The sequence below is a fragment of the Rattus norvegicus genome, chromosome 4 (assembly GCF_036323735.1).
Source record: "Rattus norvegicus strain BN/NHsdMcwi chromosome 4, GRCr8, whole genome shotgun sequence".
In the NCBI taxonomy this organism is placed as follows: domain Eukaryota; kingdom Metazoa; phylum Chordata; class Mammalia; order Rodentia; family Muridae; genus Rattus; species Rattus norvegicus.
In genome coordinates, this window is record NC_086022.1 from 164,219,245 (window position 1) to 164,239,420 (window position 20,176).

The 20,176-nt window shown below is 41.1% G+C and overlaps 1 protein-coding gene across 1 annotated transcript; it reads right to left on the reverse strand.

Moving 5' to 3' along the window:
- Window positions 1–640: 640 nt before the first annotated feature.
- On the reverse strand, window positions 641–7,396 carry Clec2e (C-type lectin domain family 2, member E). The gene is made up of 5 exons (NM_001177689.2): window positions 7,264–7,396; window positions 6,505–6,624; window positions 3,632–3,816; window positions 3,003–3,109; window positions 641–2,210 (listed from the first exon to the last, which is right to left on the reverse strand). Exons 1-5 carry the CDS (start codon window positions 7,349–7,351, stop codon window positions 2,066–2,068), a joined length of 645 nt encoding a protein of 214 aa, NP_001171160.2. The 5' UTR covers window positions 7,352–7,396; the 3' UTR covers window positions 641–2,065.
- Between the last annotated feature and the right edge of the window lie 12,780 nt (window positions 7,397–20,176).

Here is a 20,176-nt window from a genome sequence, read left to right on the forward strand (position 1 = left end):
TACTTAGTCTGACATAGCACCATCTCTGGATTTGTGTGTTGAATATGCCTAGGAAAGTGTTTCACACAGCAACCATACAGAGTTAAATGATATAAAGTCATTAGTTTATTTGAATTTTTGGGTAACAGATTATCTATATAATCCAACATGAAATCCTACTGCCATGAGAACACACCTTCCTTACATGTATGGTTTAAACAGTCCCATGTTTGACTCACGGTGCTGTTCTCTGAGAATGCAGAAGTGGACACACTTAAAATCTTTCTTCTTAGTTTACTAGAAGTAAGATGGACTGTAAAGTAGAAAGAGCTCAACGAAGTATGAATAGAACACAGAAAAGTGTTTTTCTGAATGAGATATGTTTATATTAATCTAAGAATGAGTAGAGTAAGCCCAGTGGTGGTGGTACATACCTATCAACTCAGAACCATGGAGGCAGAGGCAGGCAGATCTCTGAGTTCAGGAGCAAACTAGTCTACAAAGAAAAGCAGGGCTCAAGACACAGAAATCCTATGTCAAAAAAAAAAAAAACCCAAAAACCAACCAAACAAACAAACAAAAAACCCAAAAAAGCCAAACAACCCCCCCCAATAAAACAAAAACCAATAATAAAAATACAGATTCAAGATAAACAGTCTACTACAAAAAAGAACTTTAAATATTTTTAATGGATGCAGTACAAGCTTGAAATTCACAGAGAATGTGCTGTGGATGGTTTTATGCTTCCAACATGTGGATCCAGATGTTGAACTCCTTTTTTTTATACATTTATTTATTTTATTTATTTATTCATTTAATTAATTAATTAATTTTCTTCCATTTTTATTAAATTGGGTATTTCTTATTTACATTTCAAATGTTACTCCCTTTCCCAGTTTCATGCCTATCAGCCCCCTAACCCCTCCCCCTCTCCTTCTATATGGGTGTTACCCTCCCCATTAACCCTGCCTTTACCTCCCTCCCAACAATCCTCTTGTAATTATCTTAGTAGCTGGTGCCTTTACCATCAGTGTCATGTCCCCGTCCCTGAACTAATACTTTAGTAGAGCAAGGCTATGGCCTCTGTTGTGGTTCACAGCTGTAATCCCAGTCCTCTGGGGCTACAGAGTGACCCTGTTAAAAAATAAAATTTACAAAATGGATGGTGGTAAATCTCAGTAGTACAGTGTTTGCCTAGCATGCGTGAGAAGGTTTAAACCAGAGTTATAAAGTTAAGAAGAAAGAGTTAACAGAAGAATTGCCTGTGACCTGTTATTTCGTCCTTTTTGGGACTCATCAGTACAGTATAGCACATCCAAAAATTTCAAATATTTTGTCCTAAAAATTAAACAGTGTGTAAATGATTGCAAGATTAGGCATCACATGCTTTGAAGGGGATTCAGTAATCAACTGTCTTCTGGTCTGAAAACAACCTAGTAAAGAATAAAATTCAAATGTCATGCATATGTATGAAATTCTCAAAAAAGTTAAATTTGGAAAATAAAATGACATTTGCTTGTATCATATTCTTAGTCTGTTTCAATTTTTAAAACTCTGATAAGGAAAGTGTAAAAATATTTGACAATGTTATTAAATCTCAGTGTACAGCATGGTTTTTAAGCCTGTTTAGATCTGCCTTCAGATTGGTCATTGAATTTATGAAGAGAATAATGGCCGCATTTACTATAATATTTGGAGACCACAGAACAATTATCATCTTTCCTGTGATAACAGAATCAATTCCATGGTTTCAGTCACCCACATTTTTAGTGCCCCTGAATTCATAGCAAGGACCAATGAAAACAGTTCATATGTGATCATAAAATGGAGGTCAATAACACAGGTTTGTTTATCCTATCCTTTTAGATTTCAGTAGTAACTCATACCCAAACACCTATTTGATTTACAATTATCTATCCAAAATTTATGTAGTGTATCTATGACCCTCTAAGCTAGTTTTCATCTTTGCTGTCAATGTGATTATTGATGGATTTTGATAATGGCTTTGGTAGATCCTGAGTAGAGCAGCAACTGTAGATAACAGGTCACAGAGCATCTGTTTCTCACGCATGCTTTGGCACATTCCCTAGCCTGGATCTACAACTAGTGGGCACTGTACAGTGTAGCTGTTGGGCTTGTTACAAATCCACTTCCTACGTGTGTAGCCCCGGCCACTGCGGATCCCACTTTCACTCAGGTAGGCACATTCTCCTCCTCCTCGTGTGAGAACCCTAAAGCAAAGAACGAACAATAATTACTGCACAGGATGACACTGCATTCAAACACCTGCACAAATTTTACACCCAGCATCTTTTACCACTATAGGGCTCAATTTGAACACCACACCATTGTCACTCACTCATTCCTGTTGAACCCTATAATGTGTGTTCAAGGGAATTGACTGGTGTTTGCTGTCATGTTCAAATTGTTGCCACAAGTGACCTCACTGAGGGTGATTTTTAGTTCTCAAAGTATTTTACATAAGTTATAAAAGTGGGGGAAAACCCACTTCTTACTAGATTTCCTGAAGGACTTTAATGATGGGCATGAATGTGCCTGTGTTTTAACATCGAAGTGAAATGGCTCCATTCAAAATGGCTAGCTATGCTCACACAAGAGCTTTCTCTGGGCTTTTCGATGAGGAGGATTAAAGAGGTTATCAATACCCCAGGAGTCTCTGTTCCTGTGAACAGGTCCAACAGTGTAAACAGAAGACCCATGCAGTCTTACGCATGCAGTTCTGCATTGGCTTCCTGGGCTTTGCAGCCCCTACTGCTCACCTGTAGTTCTGACACCAGCAAAGAAAAATTTTCAGTTGGTCATGGGGCAGAAAACTTCTCTCCCAGAAGGTATAGACTTTTGACTTACTCTAAGTAAATGTGTTGAAAGATGGCCAATAAATGCGATGATATCCAAAAAAACTTAAGTTTGTGGGGGTGTGGTGTTTGCATCTCTTACACATACAACACACACTTTTCAGAGCAGATGATAACGGTATAAGGGAAAAATTTCTGAAAACGCACATGTTGTTATACTTAGTATTGTCCGTCCATATCCAAGGATGCTCTGTTGATGCTCGGTGCAGGCCAATCCAGTGGTTAGAAGGCCCTTTGTATCTCTTCAGAAAATTCTGTTAATAACATAGGTAAAGCAAATATATGACCCTTGAGTCTCCACCCTAGAGCCTCTTCTCTGGATGGCAGCATCTTGTAACTGAGGGTCATCAACTTTGGAGTCATAATAACCCTCAGTTCTCAGTGTAAGCATTTCATACCCATAACCCAAAATACATTGATGACCTCCCATCCCACTTCGACTTGAAAAGTCCTTGCCATTTTTAATAGATGCCACATTCAGTATGCAACATGTGAATATTTGGAGCAAAGCTTACATGACCACAAGGTATCTCAGGAGATTGTATGTCTGGCCTGGCAGGTCTTAATATGAGCATTACATGAGAACAGATCTCTGCAATAGATTAGGGCTCAAGCCAGAAGCAATAACATCAGAAAATGGTGCAAAGTACTGTTCTCCGCATCAACCCCATCTGCCTGAGTGAGATCCTTCCTCATGCTTTAGCCCCAAGCTCTCTATCTCAAGGCAATACATATTCAACAAAGCCAACAAACCCATTACTGATTGCCTTCCTTACCAGCTCCTCCAGGCTGTCAAACAGAGCTAGATGGGAATCTAATGCCATGCACGAGGACTGGCTGAATGTCCAGTTTCCCACGTCTTCAGAAAAATAAAAGCATTTACTTCCAAATCCAATCCAGCCACTTGGGCATGTGGCATAGCAAGGTTCACAGCTCTCCATGACCGGTTTTTCCTTTCTCACTAAAATGCAGACAGTGATATAAAATGTAATAAAAAGACATTTCCTTGTGTGGTCCCTTTGTCTAGCCATCCAAACAACCGCTGTGAGGTGTGTGCTTGGACTGTGGCTTTCTTAACTGATCACTAGGAGACCCCTCCTAGCATGAGGATCCCCAATCCAGAGGCTTCCAATGGTGCTCTAAGGCAATTTTTTACTTCTTTGTATTTTGAGACATAATCTATCTTTGTCCTGCTGCTTGACCTTGATCTCAGAATTTGGGCTGAACTTGTCTGGAGACTGTAAGAATCTTCCTGGCTGTGCTTCCTGAGCGCTAGGACCAAAGACACCATACCCAGTGAGGAACTCGTTTCTAGGCCATCAGCTCCTTAGGATTGTCCCTGATTTCTAGAGTCTTCTAGCTTCCTTTCCCACAATCATTCTCCACATGTCTACAAAAAAGAAAACTCCTCACTTTTCTAGATTTTGCTATAAAGAAATACCAGTGTGAAAAACTTGGCAGGCTCAAATAATTTCAGATTGGCTATCATTAAGAAATTTGACAACCATGTTGGGCAATGGTGGTATATACCTTTAATCCCAGTAATCAAGAACAGAGGTAAAGGCAGGCAGAACTCAGCCTGTTTAGAAGCATGTTCAGAAACCGGGACACTTATTTACTACTGGTAGAAGTGCAAGATGATATAGCCCATAATGAGGGTCCTCAGAAAACTTAAAAATAGACCTGCTATGTGACCCAGCTAGGCCGCTCCTGGGCATATATGAAGAGAACTCGACACCCTACCACAGAGATGCTTGTACATCTGTGTTTATGGCTCCGGTATTTATAACACAATGGAAAGGGACCTGACCCAGATGCTCATCAACTAACAGAAAACATAAAAGTCTTACAGGTACAAACCAGAGTGTTACTCAGCTGTAAATGGAATTTATAGGAAAGAGCAAGTGGGACCTAGAAAGTAAATTAAGGAAGGTCACCCAAGTTCCAAGGAAACAAGCCCATTGTACTCCCTGACATGCAGTCTCAGCCTATAGTGGACAGTGTATGTAGCTGTATGTGTGGGCATGGAATACCATGTAGAGGGGAAAAGAAGGAGGAGTGACATAAAGTGACAAGGAAGGACAGGATGTAGGTAACAGGCTTTAAGTTGTGAAAAGTTTAAAAACAGAATTGTGTTTCTAGTTTCAACTCTGACATAGGATTTTTTTTTAAATTTTGTTTTGCTATGTTTTTGTTTTGTGGCAAAGAAGTGTAAAAAATGTGACTGACAGTGGAAGTCTAAACCATACACAAAACTTCCTGGCTTCAGAATGAACACTAGCAAAATACGAAGGTTTGGGACTTGGCAAGTGTTTGAGTGGCTATGTTGATGGAGCTGTGTGATGGTTCACCTGTGAGTCTACTAAAATAATGTTTGTGTGCATGTGTGTGTGTGTGTGTGTGTGTGTGTGTGTGTGCGCGCACGTGTGCGTGTCTGCGTGTGTGTTTGTGTGTGTGTGTGTGTGTGTGTGTGTGCAATTGTGCAAGCCTGTATGTGTGTTGCTGCTGTTGGTGGTGGTGGTGGCAGTGTGAATATGTGTAAGAATCTCTGACTGCAGCAAGGTTTCAGAGGACATCATAGAAATACAACAGATATTCCCTACCTTCTCCTTTTCCTTCCTGTAATATATCAGAATGAACATGCTGCTCTTCAAATGTCTACTGAATTTCAAGAAACAAGTGATCTTTGAAGCAAAATACTAAATGCTGAACATGATCCCCCAACTATTTTTAGTGGGACTATGTTATAATTGTTCCCATTTCTCATACCTAACACTACAAGGCTTTAATGAAAGGGGCAAATGTAAAAGACAGTGAGGATGACATCACTTCTTTTATCTGACTCTTTTTAGGGTTACATAATTGTTTAGGTTACAGTGTAAGATTTGTTTCAAATGTTTGTCCTGTTTAGATGTGTGTAGTAGTCACTGGTGCAGTTAAAATTGATTTCATAAAAAAAATTCAGGCAATGGTGGTACACATCTTTAATCCTAGCATGTGGGAAACAGAGGTAGGCTAATTTCCAAGTTTAAAGCCAGCCTGGTATAAATAGTGAGTTTCAGGATAGCCAGGGATACTGAGAGAAACCCTGTCTCCAAAGACCAAGTTATCAAACAATTTTGTAGAACATTTATTCTAGCAATAACAGCAAACTTTTATAAGATTTTATCACATTATTCAAAAACAGTATACAACTAAAGCTTTAGGAATCATATATAGTGGAACTTTCTAACTATGGGTCATGAGAGGGTTCTGTACCTTTCCCAACCATATGACTCCTCACTGTCCTCACTTCCCTTTAGCTGCAGCTCTGGATTCCTACTCCTTGAGATTCCTACTTCGAGATTTTGTCTCTTACTCTCTGCCTTGGACAGTTCCCCCAGGTGAACCGGGTCCCTGCATCACTGTCTAGAGCCTGCTGGATGTCAGCTTCCCAGGGTGGCTGAGCCTGGCCTCCTGTGCACACCACAGCCTGTGCTCTTCCTTCACTGCATCTTCCTGCTGGAACCTAAGTCCCCAGAGAACAGGAACTTCCAGGTGTTTTCTCTGGAGCGCTTCCCACAATGCCTGGCTCACAGCGCTCAGTGAGTATAACTGACAATGTGGATGTGGACAGAGGGACGCAGGATTTGGAGAGTGAGTCACTCACCTGACAAAGCAACAGAAAGAGCAACTACAGCTACAATGAGGACCACGATCACTACTCGATAGCAGCAGAGAAGCTTAGCAGGGGAAACGACGCTGAGACATTTTGCTTGAAGTTTTTTACCTGAAAATATAAATCTGTGAATGTCAATCTTAAAAATCTTTTATAGAATAATATAAATATCCCCCCAAAAAATCATGTGTAGATTTGGCTTTTACTTCCCTAATGTAACCCCTCCACAGAAGTTTTCCATCCACAAATGATGTCCTTGGCTCACAGAACACTAGAGGAAAGGGAAACAGACTTTTTGTCATAGAATCTCCCAGTTATTGATCCAAGGGCCCACAAAGAGCAAGGAATAGGAAGAATGAAGATGGGGATAAAGAAGGAAAAAGTTATCTGTAGACTTAGTTCCATTAGAATAGATCTGGTTAAGACTGAAGAAACTGTAACAATAATGAGAAAAAAATCATTACATATCATTAGGCAGTTCTGTAGAGCGAGTGCGTGAATGATCTAGTTAGCTACATTCATAGATAGACAGAACAGGGTCTAATATAATTCTCTCACTCTCTTACTCAACATTTAGCCAACATTGGCCTTGAACTTCTGACTTTCTTGTACTAGTAACCACAATTCTGCCACATTGATTTCTGTCACCATGACACACCATGACATGTTAACAGGCAGGATGCTCAGCTCCTCTGAGGATCTCCACAGAAACTCCTCTTTATCCCTTCCAAATTGCATTAAAATACATACCCATTTCTCCCTCCTGCGGGCAGTCTGCAGCAGTGAGGTCTATCTTCAGCATGCCTAGGCAAGCCTCTTCAATCTTTGCAGCACCCATGTCTGAGCTGAGAGGAAGAGCTGAGACTCAACTGAATTCAGGAAGAGGTTAGAAGCAAAACTGTGGAGACTTATATACCTATATGTACTTCCTGATAAGCATTTTATAATCTCAGTCCAGAAGGGTGATTCATTAATCACTCCTTCACAGTCCTGAACACATCACCTGTCAGCACATAGTTTCTGTTTGTTGGGAAAACAGAATCACAAGGTAGGAAATTGTGACATGAAATTAAGTGAACTTTAAACACAATAAATGAAACAGATAAATGCCTGAGAATTGGAAAATGCTTCTTACTTATCACTGATCCTTTAAGAAAAATATTGCTTCAATGAAAGATGCTGTTATTAATTGGAGGGACTGTTTATTTTGCAACAGGGCCCCCCTTTAGCTCTGACTGGCCTCAGTCTCACTTGGTAGATCAGGATGGACTCCAGTTCTTGGAGAACAGCTTGCCTCTGCTTATACATGTTAGCCTTAAGAATGCAAGTCACCATACTCAGCCCTTGTATTTTAATTTTGGAATGTTTTTACTTTTAGAATCTCTAGATTGGCCATTCTCGCATTCGTCAGTAATTATGATGTTGGTTAGAAGAATGAGGGTGCTGCTGAAATGCAGATACAGGGGAACACACAGGTACAGAGTCGTCACCTGTCCAGGAACCTCTCCCAGGAACAGCGGCTCCATTCTCAGTGGGCACTACAGAAAGAGTGCAGAAACAGATATGTTTGAGAGATACTCTTGCATTATGGTTTACAGTAAGTAATTTGAAAAGCCATGTCAGTGAAGTGCTAGAGTGCATCAAAGATCCAAGTATAATAGATAAGACAGGAATGAGCATACACTGCATGTTGGGAGGTGCAATATATGCAGTGTCGTAGAGATGTGTACAGGGTTATAGTTCCCTGACGTAATGGGCAATGACAACAGAGAGCAAAGGCCAGGTAAATACACAACATAATGATGTGACATATGCACTTTGCTCTGTTTTATAGATCTGTTTTGATTTTTAGAAAGAGAGCAGGAATAAATCCCTACAGAGACCACTAAGCATTTGTTATACTCGTCTTAGAAGACCAGAATATGAATTTTCAGGAGAGGCACCTAACACCTAATGGTGTAGGTGTTTGTAATTGTATGGTAAGACTTTGACATTGCTATTAATGTTAAGCATACACAAACCATGCTGTAGTAAACATATTCAATTACATGTACACAGAAAGGCATGTACAAAATGGTTTCGTTACCATTATCTCTAACAATCAATCCAGAAGTTTAGATGCTCATTAATATCATCTGTTAGAAACGCACTAATGTGTTTATGTGTTGAACAAGAACCCTTTCGTGGTAGGCAACAGCATGGATGTCATCAAATCCTAACAAGAAGTGAGCTGCTGGGAAATACATGGCAAAAAGCTTCATTTCTATGATGCTCACAACCATGCATTTAAACACAACTGAAGTATACAATGCATAAAAAGGCAGAGCCAAGAGAACGTTATGAAAACAGTGGGTTGCTTAATTAAGCATGTCACCCCAAGAACACCAGAGCACGACTCTAGAAATAGTGTGTCTCAAGCTAACTCAAAATGGATTTTTTTCTTCCAACTGAAAGTACCAGTATTTCTTGTGGCTGTGGCTTTACCAAATGTCCACTTACCCAATATGGCAAAGCCAAAAATGCACCAACTTCATCTCCTCTAGCTCTCAACTGACTTTCAATCAATAAATTTTCAGTTCACACAGCCTGAGTGGTATCTGTCTCCTCTGACAACCTTTGGACAGCTCCTGCTGAGCTCTGTACATAGACAACATTTAGAAAAGGTTTTGATCCCCACTTTTCCTGGTTATCTCCTCTTATCTCAGTCTCATGGTTGATAGAAGCCGTAAGTTTGAAATGTCAGGTTATAAGCACATAAGATGGTTATAGAAAGGCAAACAAGTAAAGAGACCATGGATTAAAGAAAAAGGTGAAAATTTTCTGAGTCAGGAGTGCTTGCATCTGAGGCCCTTATAGAGTAAAATCTCATTGCAACAAAGTATTATAAAGACTGGCTTATCTGATGGTAACTAGAAGCTTTAGCCCAGGCTCCCTGTTACTACTGACTTCCTTCCCCAACCAGCATTTCCACTTTCCTGGGCCCTGAGAACAATGTCCTAAATTTCAGCTGAGAAGCACTTGTAGAAGAGAATATGTCATCTTCTCACATCAACAAAAGGCTGGACTTTCAAAGTCAAAGGAACCACCTCCCACCCCAACAGGACCACCTTCAGAACTCATTTGGCCGATCTTTTTCAAGAGTTTGAAGGCTATCATCTAATTTACTAAGTATGCCTGATTGTAAGCAAACTTTATTAGTTTTTAGTTACTTGCTTCATTCTTAACCTGAAAACATACACAGAAGGCTGAAGCATGTCTTTGTGAATGAACTGTAATTGTACTTAGCATGACTACAGGCATAGTTCTGAGCACATGACAGAATCTGATCATTTATAAAGTAACTGAAAATTAACTTACACATCTTAATTGTCTTTACCAGTTACAGCAAGTTTTCATAACATTAGAAGTTTATAGTTTTTCCCTCCTGTTAAGTTTGAGCCTTAAATTTGAATTGATGATTAACTGAAGATCCTTTGTTATCAAAGCAAGCCAGGAATGCAATTTTAAACCACAATGCACAGGGCCTGCCAACCTTGCTTTTCTGATAGTTTCATAGTGTATAATTACACAGCACTGACCTTTCTTATGTGACTCAGTGTATCTAAATAGCTAAAGCTGAACAAGTTTAGCAAAGACAAAAAAGCTATGTATAATCTTCAAGTCAGTTCCTGCAAGCCTGAGTAGACCTTAAGAATTTATAAACCTTATTTCTCAAGTATACATAATTCATCACACATATTTTGTTCCTTATCTAAAAACTTCAAGAAGCCCAGTGTTAAACACGGTTAAAAAAAGCCTTAATTGGTTATACATACATCTCTATGTCAGTTCCTGTTAACCTGAATAGACCTTTATAAACAGAGGAATTTATGAACCTTAATTAAACTTACCATATTCAATAAACATGTGTTGTTCCCAGGACCCAGGGAGGATGACATTAGCCAAAGTACCCAACAAAGGGGAACTAGAACCTGTAGGGACCATATCCAGTAGTTAGGCATGGCCCCTGATTGAGGGATGAGGATAATCACCAATCTCAAAAACATTAGTCCAGAATTCCTTCTGTGAAAAGGAAACACGGGGACAAAGAGTGGAGCAGAGAGGTAAGGAAAGGCCATCCACCAGAGACTGCTCCACCTAGGGATCCATCCCATCTGCAGACACCCACACAGACATTATTGCTGATGCCAAGAAGTACTTGTTGAGAGGAGCCGGGTATAGCTGCCCCTGAGAAGTTCTGCCCGAGCCTGATCAATATAGAGGTGGATGCTCACAGCCAACTATTGTGCTGAGCCTGGGGGACCGCAATGGAGGAGTTAGGGGAAAGCCTGAAGGAGCTGAAGGGGTTTGCAACCCCATTAGAAAAACAACCAAAGCTCCCAGAGACTAAACCACCAACCAAAGAGTACACATGGAGGAATCCATGGCTCCAGCTGCATATGTAGCAGAGGATTGCCTTATCTGGCATCAGTGAGAGGGGTGGCTCTGGGTCCTGTGGAGGCTTAATGCCCCAGCATAGGGGAGTTCTAGAGCAGTATGGTGGGAGTCGGAGGGTGGGTGAGGGAGCACCCTCATAGAAGCAGGGGGAGGGGAGCTGATGGTATAGGGGTTTTGCAGAGGGGAAACCACGAAGGGGATAACATTTGGAATGTAAATAAGTAAAATAACCAATAAAACACATATGTGTTAATAAGTTCTATTTTTATGAACAAGGATTGAAGCCAACTTATATATACAGTATGCTATAGTAAATCTATATTTTTTAAGACAACATTTGAATCCAAGTTATATACAAGAATGCTGTTACAGATTAAGATGACCTACATACTGATTTTTACAGGGTCCATTATGACTCATATGTCAGGTCAATGCAGATGATAAAAACTGGTTGTATTCTAGCTGCTACTGATCGATCAGGGCTTCAGAACACACTCAGAAGCTGACATGTGACCCCTGAGCCAGAATATCACAGAATATTTAACTTATGAACCATACACACTGGTGCCAAGTTATTGTCATATTTTTCCACCAATGAGAATTTAGGGATAAGGGCTCTCCTTACATGCTACAGAATGTAGGTTTGACAGTCCAACCAATCAAATCCATTTGTTCTCTTGTAGTTAGAAACAGTCATTATGTTTTGGGGAGCAAAAGATGAATAACAGGGACTGCGGTTAAGAACAGTCAGAGAAGGCTGGAGAGGTGGCTGAGAGGTTAAGAGTTATGACTGCTTTTCCAGAGGACAAGGATTCAATTTCCAGCACCTACATGACAGCTCACAACTGTCTGTAACTCCAGTTCTGGTGGATCTGATGCCCTCATGCAGATATTCATTCAGACAAAACACCAATGAACATAAAATAAAAATAAAGAAAGAAAGAAAGAAAAGAACAGTCAGAGAGCAAGGTTGAACAGAAATGTTTTAGTCCAATGAAAAGCATCTTCAAATTATATCTAGAAGATAATTATTGAAAATTCAAAATTCTGAGTTTGTGACTGTACTCAGTGTACAGTGTAAGTCAGCGCCCCACAGATTATCAGAATTCCATTGATTGATGTTAAAATCATGAACTTTTTTTCTTTTTTCCTTTCTTTCTTTCTTTTCTTTTTTTTTTTTTTTTGAGCTAGGACCGAACCCAGGGCCTTGCGCTTGCTAGGCAAGCGCTCTACCACTGAGCTAAATCCCCAACCCAAAATCCTGAACTTTTGATGTCTTAGTGTAACAATAGCACAGAGGGGGCAATTTTGCGATTTTCATATCCCTTAAATCACTTTCTTATATCTCTGTTACTTACACACCTTAAATCATTTTATGACCGCCAGAACTTACCTAACCATTCACATCTTCAGACTGTTACACATCTTAGAACACTTTCTTAGACCCTTAGAACTTGCATAGATTTTAAACCTTTTCCCTCCCATCTAACCATTTATCAGAGATACTCACAATTATTACTGAATTATTAAGGAACTAAAAATTTATGGTTGAAGCCTGTTACTAAGGCAAACCTGTGTGCCTTTTCTTAACAAGAGTCCCCAAGCTCTATCCACTGCTTGGCTATGGGTGTCTGCCTCTGTCTGAGTCAGCTGCTGGTTTAGGAGACAGCCAAGCTAGACTCCTATCCACAAGCATAACTATCATTAACAGCGTCAGGGGTTGGTTCTTAACCATGGGATGGGTTTCAAGTTGGGCTGGTTATTAGTTGGACATTCCTTCAGTCTATGTCCATCCTCATCCCTGCATTTTTTGTAGACAGAATAACTCTTTCTTTTTACTTATTCACTTTGTACCACTGCTTACTGCCCACCTCCTGGTCACCCACTCCCACAATCCACAATCCTTCCCCCATCCCCTTCTCTTCTGAGGTGGTGGAGGTTCCCCTCCCAGACACATCACGTTTCTATGAAGCTAGTGGATCCTCTCCCACTGAGGCCAGACAAGGCACCATATAAATTATCAGATTCCTCAAGATGTTTCAGAACTATATTTGTAGTCATGCTAAACACTAACGTAATGAACCACAAGAATACGCCCTATTTATGCCTCCTCTTTTGCATTTGCAAGGCATAGTCCAAAGCAGACAAACAAAACAATACAAGGCTTGTTTAATTTAGATATTCTTTATATATACAAGCCCTCAAACATGTCAGAGATCTACTAAATATGGTGTTTAAGGTGTTTAAACTTAATATGACAGACAAGCCGTTGCAGTGACCCCCAAGGTTTTCCAAGAAAATAATGGATGCAGCAACAAAGGCCTCCACCTGGATTGTGGTAATGATAATCAATGGGAAGGACCACCCCAATGCCTTGCCCACTCTTGTCTGGATGCAGGAGGTGGCCTTTGCAGGTTCCACATCCCCTATGCTGATGAGTCACATCTAAAGATACCCCCACTGATTCTTGGGTGCCTCTCTTATCCTAGGTCGCTGATGAGAGACATAAATTTAAGCCAGTGTTTCTCAGTGTTTCTTATGTTTTGGTGACCCTAGTCGTGAAATAAACATCTGATTTGCCGGCAACCCTAAGCTATCCTTTAAAAAGGTCCTCTGACCCCCAAAGGATATAGAAACTATTCTAGGTTCTTTATCAGATTGCCTAATTAAAGTCATTGTCTTTTTGCATCAGAAGATAGAAATTCTTTGGTATCTGGTGTTTGGCTGTGGCTCGAAGATTTAGGCTTTCATTTACCTATTTATCAAGAGCATATATTAATAAAGATGTTACAATAAAATATCTGGTTGGTTGATATTGTTGTTCTTCTTAGGGGGTTGCAGAAATTTACACCCAACCAATGGACAGAAGCTACTGATCCCTGTGGTTTAATCAGAGAATGGCTGTGAGAAGCTAAGGAGAACAACCCTATAGTAGGACCAGCAGTCTCAACTAATCTGGACCCCCAAGATCTCTCAGACACCAAGCCACCAACCAGCCAGCATACACTAGCTGATATGAGACCTGCAACACATAATACAGCAGAGGACAGTCTGGTCTGGCCTCAGTGAGAAGAGATTCACCTAACCCTCAAGAGACTGGAGGCCCCAGGGAATGGGGAGGTCTGGTTGGGTAGGGTTAGGGGGTTGGGGACATCCTCTTGCAGACAGGGTGAGGAGGTATGGGATTGGAACAGTGAGAGGGAGACCAGAAAGGGGATAAAGTCTGGACTGTGAAAATGAATAATTATTTTAAAAAATCTGATATAAAATGTCACATAACCTTATAAATTTAAACATTTTAAAAGATGTTTTAAAAATACCCAGCTTTTAATTTTTTATAAAACTCCAAAACTTTTTAAAAAGTTAAAAATCTCCCAACTGTGTGTTTTCACAATACCAAAATAAACTATCTCCATTTAAGGCTGAAGGCACAGAGCACAGTCATAATGTTTACACCGTGTTTAGACATCAAAACCAAGTTTTAACAATGTAAGCAATGTTGTGTCTCTAAAATCAATACCAAGTGACTCCTTTGATGTGACAAAGTTTGAGGCAAGCAAGATGTTCTTCTATATGAATGCATGGAGGTGCCGCTTTAATACTTCATTAAACAAGCATTGTCTTAAATCCTATCTTTGACACACCCCCATTTTTTAAAGATAGGACAGGAATTACATTCAAAGCTTATCACCATTAAAAGTATCTTTGGAGACATGAATCTTTGGTCAGCTCATGCCATGTGTTGTTGTCCAGAACAGCTTCAAACCTGAGTTATTTCTTTTAAGCTAACATTTTGTTATAGGTGTTACAGAATTTTAACACACCCAATAACTTAGAAACCAATAATCTATAACTAAAACATATGGATCAGAGTAAATTATACATTTAAGACCAGTCAGAACTAAACATGTAGTTGAAGTGCTGGCCTTCTAGCCAAGAGTTCAGTGCTCCAAGGTCAGAGACAGAATATCAGTTTTTCTTGTCTAAATTCAGCTGCTTTTTTTCTATAAATCCTTGAAATGAGTTCAAACTAAGTCAAGGGGTGAATAGCTGGCAGATAACATTTGGCTTATTTCTCTGAATATGAACAGAGCAACAACCATGCAACTAAACAAAATGACAGACACAAACTAACAGACATGGACAAACTGGCATATAAAGGACAACCCATAGAGTTGGGGAGCAGATGAGGGACCCAGAACCAGAACCAGGTGTTTTTTCAATGGGAACCAGAAAGGAAGCAGGATATCTCCTGACTTTCTCTTACCCTAGGAGACCAGTTTTTTCTTCCTTGGGTCCCAGACGGATGCCAAGTAGAAGATAGAAGACAGGCATACCTCTGGAGGTTTCGGACTTCAAAAGTGAGGTCCCCAATGCAAATAATTACAATTCAGGAACCTGGGCAGAGAGATTGGATCAGTGGCCAATGCACCAAATATTATGGGGTCTGCTTATATACAACACAACTCAAACACCAGATCAGTGAAGATGACAAAAATGCATTGTAATCAGGCCACTACTGATTGATCTGGGCTGCAGAACACACTCAAAAGCTGAACTGTGACCCCAAATTCAAGCAGGAATATCACAGAATATTTAAGTTTGCACAAACATCTATGCCAAGTAATTGTTCCATTTTCCCACAATTCCTAAATCAGGATTTAGGAATAAGGACTTTCCTTATTTGGGTGATCTATATCAACTGATACAGAGTGTAGATTTTGCAATCCAAGTAATCAAATCCATTTGTCCTTTTGTAATTAAGAACAGTTATAATGGTTTTCTCGGGGGAAAGGATGAATAATGGTGCTGTGGTTAGAAACAGTCATTTTGTTCTGGAAAAGAAGATGAATAACAGAAGTTGTTCAGATGCTGGTAAGTCCCAGCTCCCCTAGGCCCTGGAACCTTGAAAACAAAATGGCAGCAGTTAGGACAAGTTTCTTTAGCTTCTTCCCAAAACTACCAACTTTTTGCAATATTTAAACTGACCTTTTATCGCTTCTCGGCCTTTTGGCTAAGATCAAGTGTAAACTGACCTTTTCTTATAGTTATTACGTATTATTAAGCCATACCCATTATAAATCCTGAGATAAGAGAGTTTAGACATGGTCTTAAGAGATGTCTGAGAGGGTACAGAAGATTTACAAATAAAAATATTTTGAGAGTTGGGAGCAGATAAAACTTATCGATAAGAGATTTGGGGATCATTTCCTTGTGTGGTGGCAACATTGTTGCAATCTGTGAGGATTTAGAAATGGAGTGTAACATCATTGGCCACTGAGCTGTACTGAGATCAAGCACTTGCAGTCAGACTGAAATGCTTTAATGAAATCTCTGAATCCGAGGAGGGAAAGCAATTAGAAAAAGCAGATAGGGAGTATTTGGAAAGAGCCCATGGTCAGTGTCAGGAGACAGCTGACATATAGGACAGAAAAGCAGAGTACAGAGGAGGTGGGAGAGGCTTAGAGAAAAGTGTCACAAACTGGGACTCTGCCAGAGGGGGAGTTACAATACAAGGAGAGAGGGTTGAGTGCTTTTGCAGAGAGATAACCTGAATCACAGAGGAAAAGCACACAGAAGGACAGACTGATGGATTCCTAGGATGGAGGAGCAGGGTCCAGGATCCAGGGATACAGAGAAGACACAGAGTGGGCAGGAAGGGAAAAGTGGTCAGAGCAGTTAGAGACAAAGTGGGCTCCAGGCGGGATCTGAGACACAGAGACGGTAAGCTACAGGAGTGAGCTGAGGACACGGGAGGAGGGAGGAACAAGGGTAGGAGAGAGAAGGTAAGCATTCTGGTGTCAAGAATTTTAACCCTGGGCATCCCAAGCACACCGAGGGACTTGTCTAAGAGAAACATCCAAAATCAAAGAGGAGAAGCATCCCTTTCTATGTGATGGATACCCAACAGGGTGAATGATGCTGCCTGGTGTATTGGTGTGATCTTCACAGTAGTAGTTTGCTCCAGAAGCTGACAGAGACAGAGAAGGCAGCTGCAAGGGAACACTTACTGTGTGCCATGAGAGAGACAGAGCCTTTCCACATGACAGGTGCCCGGGACGGCAGAGTCCAATCAGCATCTTAGCTCAGTTAGGAGAGGCTGAGCCCTTTTGGAAAGTGTTTCAGCACCAGATCGACAGACTAACAGTATGATTATGCCAAGGAGGTTAAAGTGAAAATTTTTATTGTAGATATAAGAGAAAAAACAGCCAGTGGTATCTGAAAGGATCCAGATGAGAGAGGGAAAGTAGTATACTGAACTTCGCCAGCAGACTGGGCCTTATCATGGTAGAAGCAGCAGCAGAGCAGAGATAGAGAGACAGAGGGAGAGAGGGAGAGAAAGGAGAGGGGAAGTGGAAGGAGAGGGGGAGAGGGAGAGACGGGAGAGATCAGTGAATCAGTGAATGCCAGGGTTACAGAGAGAATGTATAGCTGGTGGAAAGGGCAAGCCTGTGAGGGGCAGGAATTTAGGGAAGAGAAGGAAGAAAGAGGAGCTGGGTGCCAGCATAGACTCTGAAATGGGTAACAGGTGCTTGTGACACTGAGGGAGCCTAGGCCAGCTGTGTGCTTTTGTATGGGAATCGGCACCACAGACAGCCATCTGTTCCTTCTGCCTGATGGAATTTGGAAAAATGGAGTCATCTTTGTTCCTGACAGGAAGCACTTGACATACTGAGGCAGGAGGATTGCTGTGAGTTTGAGGCCAGTTTGGGCTACCAAGTAAGATCTGTCTATGAAAACAAAGTTAATTAATTGATTAAAACTGAACTGTGAGGGTGGACAGCAGTAAGAACTTGTGGACTGCAGCTGGATTGATGAGACCTCCAAGAAATGGGTTAGAGCTGAGCTTCGGGGATTCTGTGATCAGGACTGGGTGTGTCTAAGCACTTGTATTCACTTCATACCATCATTGGTCATGTCACTGACAGTCTAGAGCAGGCTTTATTCCCTGTCACAAGTGCTTCCTGTGTAAGACTCAAAACCAGAGCCCATTCCAGCCCTGCACCAGAGGCCCGTTCATCTGCAAATACCACTACATTCTGCATAGAGCATTGTTGACTCCATTCCGGACCAACTAACAAATGCATCGAAAGTATTAGAAATTCTCGTCTAAGTTCCCAGGATAAGTAATTCGAAAACCTTGGACTTAAATCCATCTAAAACAAGCACAGCAATGCAGACCCCAGACCCTGATGGCCCCTTCTCCTGCCCAGGCTGGCTTAACCCACTTTTGTTAAAGGCATACATGGCTTTAACCTGATACAGAAAACACTAAATGAGTCTATGGACTGAAATGGAACCATTAGTAAATATGATATCATCTGTTAAATCCAGGAATACTTAAGAAATAAAAAAAGTATTTGAGGGTCAACCAAATAGATAAATTTATCAGTAATATGGTGGAGTAAAAGGAGGTTTTGCTTCATCTCTCTGTGGCCACATAAGTGACAGAAGGAACTTTTGGGAGACTTCATTCTGGCCCACAAATCAGAGAAGACAGTTCATCCTAATATAAGGACTTTAGCAAGAGCTTTGCACTGGCCTATGGTGACAGGACCGTATATCAACCATTTATTCTTGAAAATATGAAAAGGAAAAAAATGTGTTTCCAGAGCTGTTTGTGAACCTCTGATCCTCCTGCCTCTGCCTCATTCAGCAAATCCTATCCTTGTCACAGCAACCATTTTCACCTAGCACAGAGGGGGAAGACCTCCCTGGTGGCTTAGCAAAAACACTTCTGTGACTGACGCTGAGACCAACCTGTGATTGGTCCAAAACATAAGCTTCAAAACTTGTGATTGGCACAAGAGTCAAGGTTGTGATTGATCCAAATTGCTGTGACAGGCCAGAAACCGATGGCCATGACTGGTCCCAAGGCCTTTTCTCAAGCTAGTAAGGAGGTTCATCTGCCTCACCAAGTCTGCCAGAGACCCTCCTGTGCTGCCTCCTTGGTGTCGAAATATCAGTCCAAAAAAAAAAGGAAAAAAGGAAAAAGGTTTCCCTGGAGTGGCCTTTTCATGCCTTCTCTAATCATTTCAGCCTGAGCTGCTGACACTAGGGAGGTAGCAACAGAGAGCAGAGCCACAGCACAAGACACAGAAGAGCAGAGGCAGGGACCGCTGAGTGTAGGCAGGTCAGGCTGTGAACTGGACAAAGCAGCTGCTGCTGGACCGCTGAAGAAGCCACAGTTGATCTGTTTGTGGAAGGAGAAGGTGAAAGAGGACAAAGCAGACAGAACTGAGGCTGAAGAAGTATAAAGGGCTGTGAGAAGAGACAGAAATCTCAGGTCCTTGTTGCCAGAGGCGTCCTGGAGAGCTACCAAGTCTTCACGGACAAGGGTCTCAGACCAGGGGCTGAGAGGTGTAGCATAGGTTTCTGCCAAGGGCAGAGGGTCAGGAGCTCAAGGATCTGAAATCTTGAGAGCTGAGGATCCTGGTCCTAGAGGGCTGCTCAATGACTGAACACTAGAGGGCACCAATTGTTGCTGATTCCCAGACAATCCCTGTGACTCACTGCAAACAATGAGGACAGCGGGAAGCAAAAGCTGTCAGGACCACAAATGGCAGAGCATCTTGTCTATCCAGGTGGAGGGAAAGAACCTTCAGCCACCAGATCCCTTACTTTTCCGCCGACATTTCCACACACCACGCGAAATTAAAAGAATGGCTTGTGCGGACTTTGCATAGACATGGCTCTGACCACAAACTGCACCAGAATCAGGGGGAACAAATACGAAATCTGGTGAAGAATTTGTATCCAAATAGATATTTTATGATAAATTAGATAAAGATATATGGCGATCCCATCATACTCAGTTACATTATGGACAGCTTTGACATTGGTAAGAGGATCTCTGCAATAGATTAAATTAAACGAATGAAGAATGAAAACAGAAAGAGTAAACAATCCTCAATTAGCAGAAACATAGGAGAATGAAAACTAAACGAGGTAACTGGGTATCAAGTTTCCTGTTAGCCAAGCTAAAGCAGCAATAGGGTAACTATGAAATAATCAGGAAATCTGACATGCATACACCTGATGTTTCTGAGGAACAAATGGCACAGAGCTTCAACATTCACATGGGAAAACTTCCCAGAAAATAACCTGAGAAGTCAAGGGAAAAACGCACAGTGATGCAGGCCCCATTTCCTGTATAAACAGAGGTAACTCTTAGAGGTAACTGTGATATGAAGTTTCAGAGGTTATTTGCATGTGCTCTTCCTGT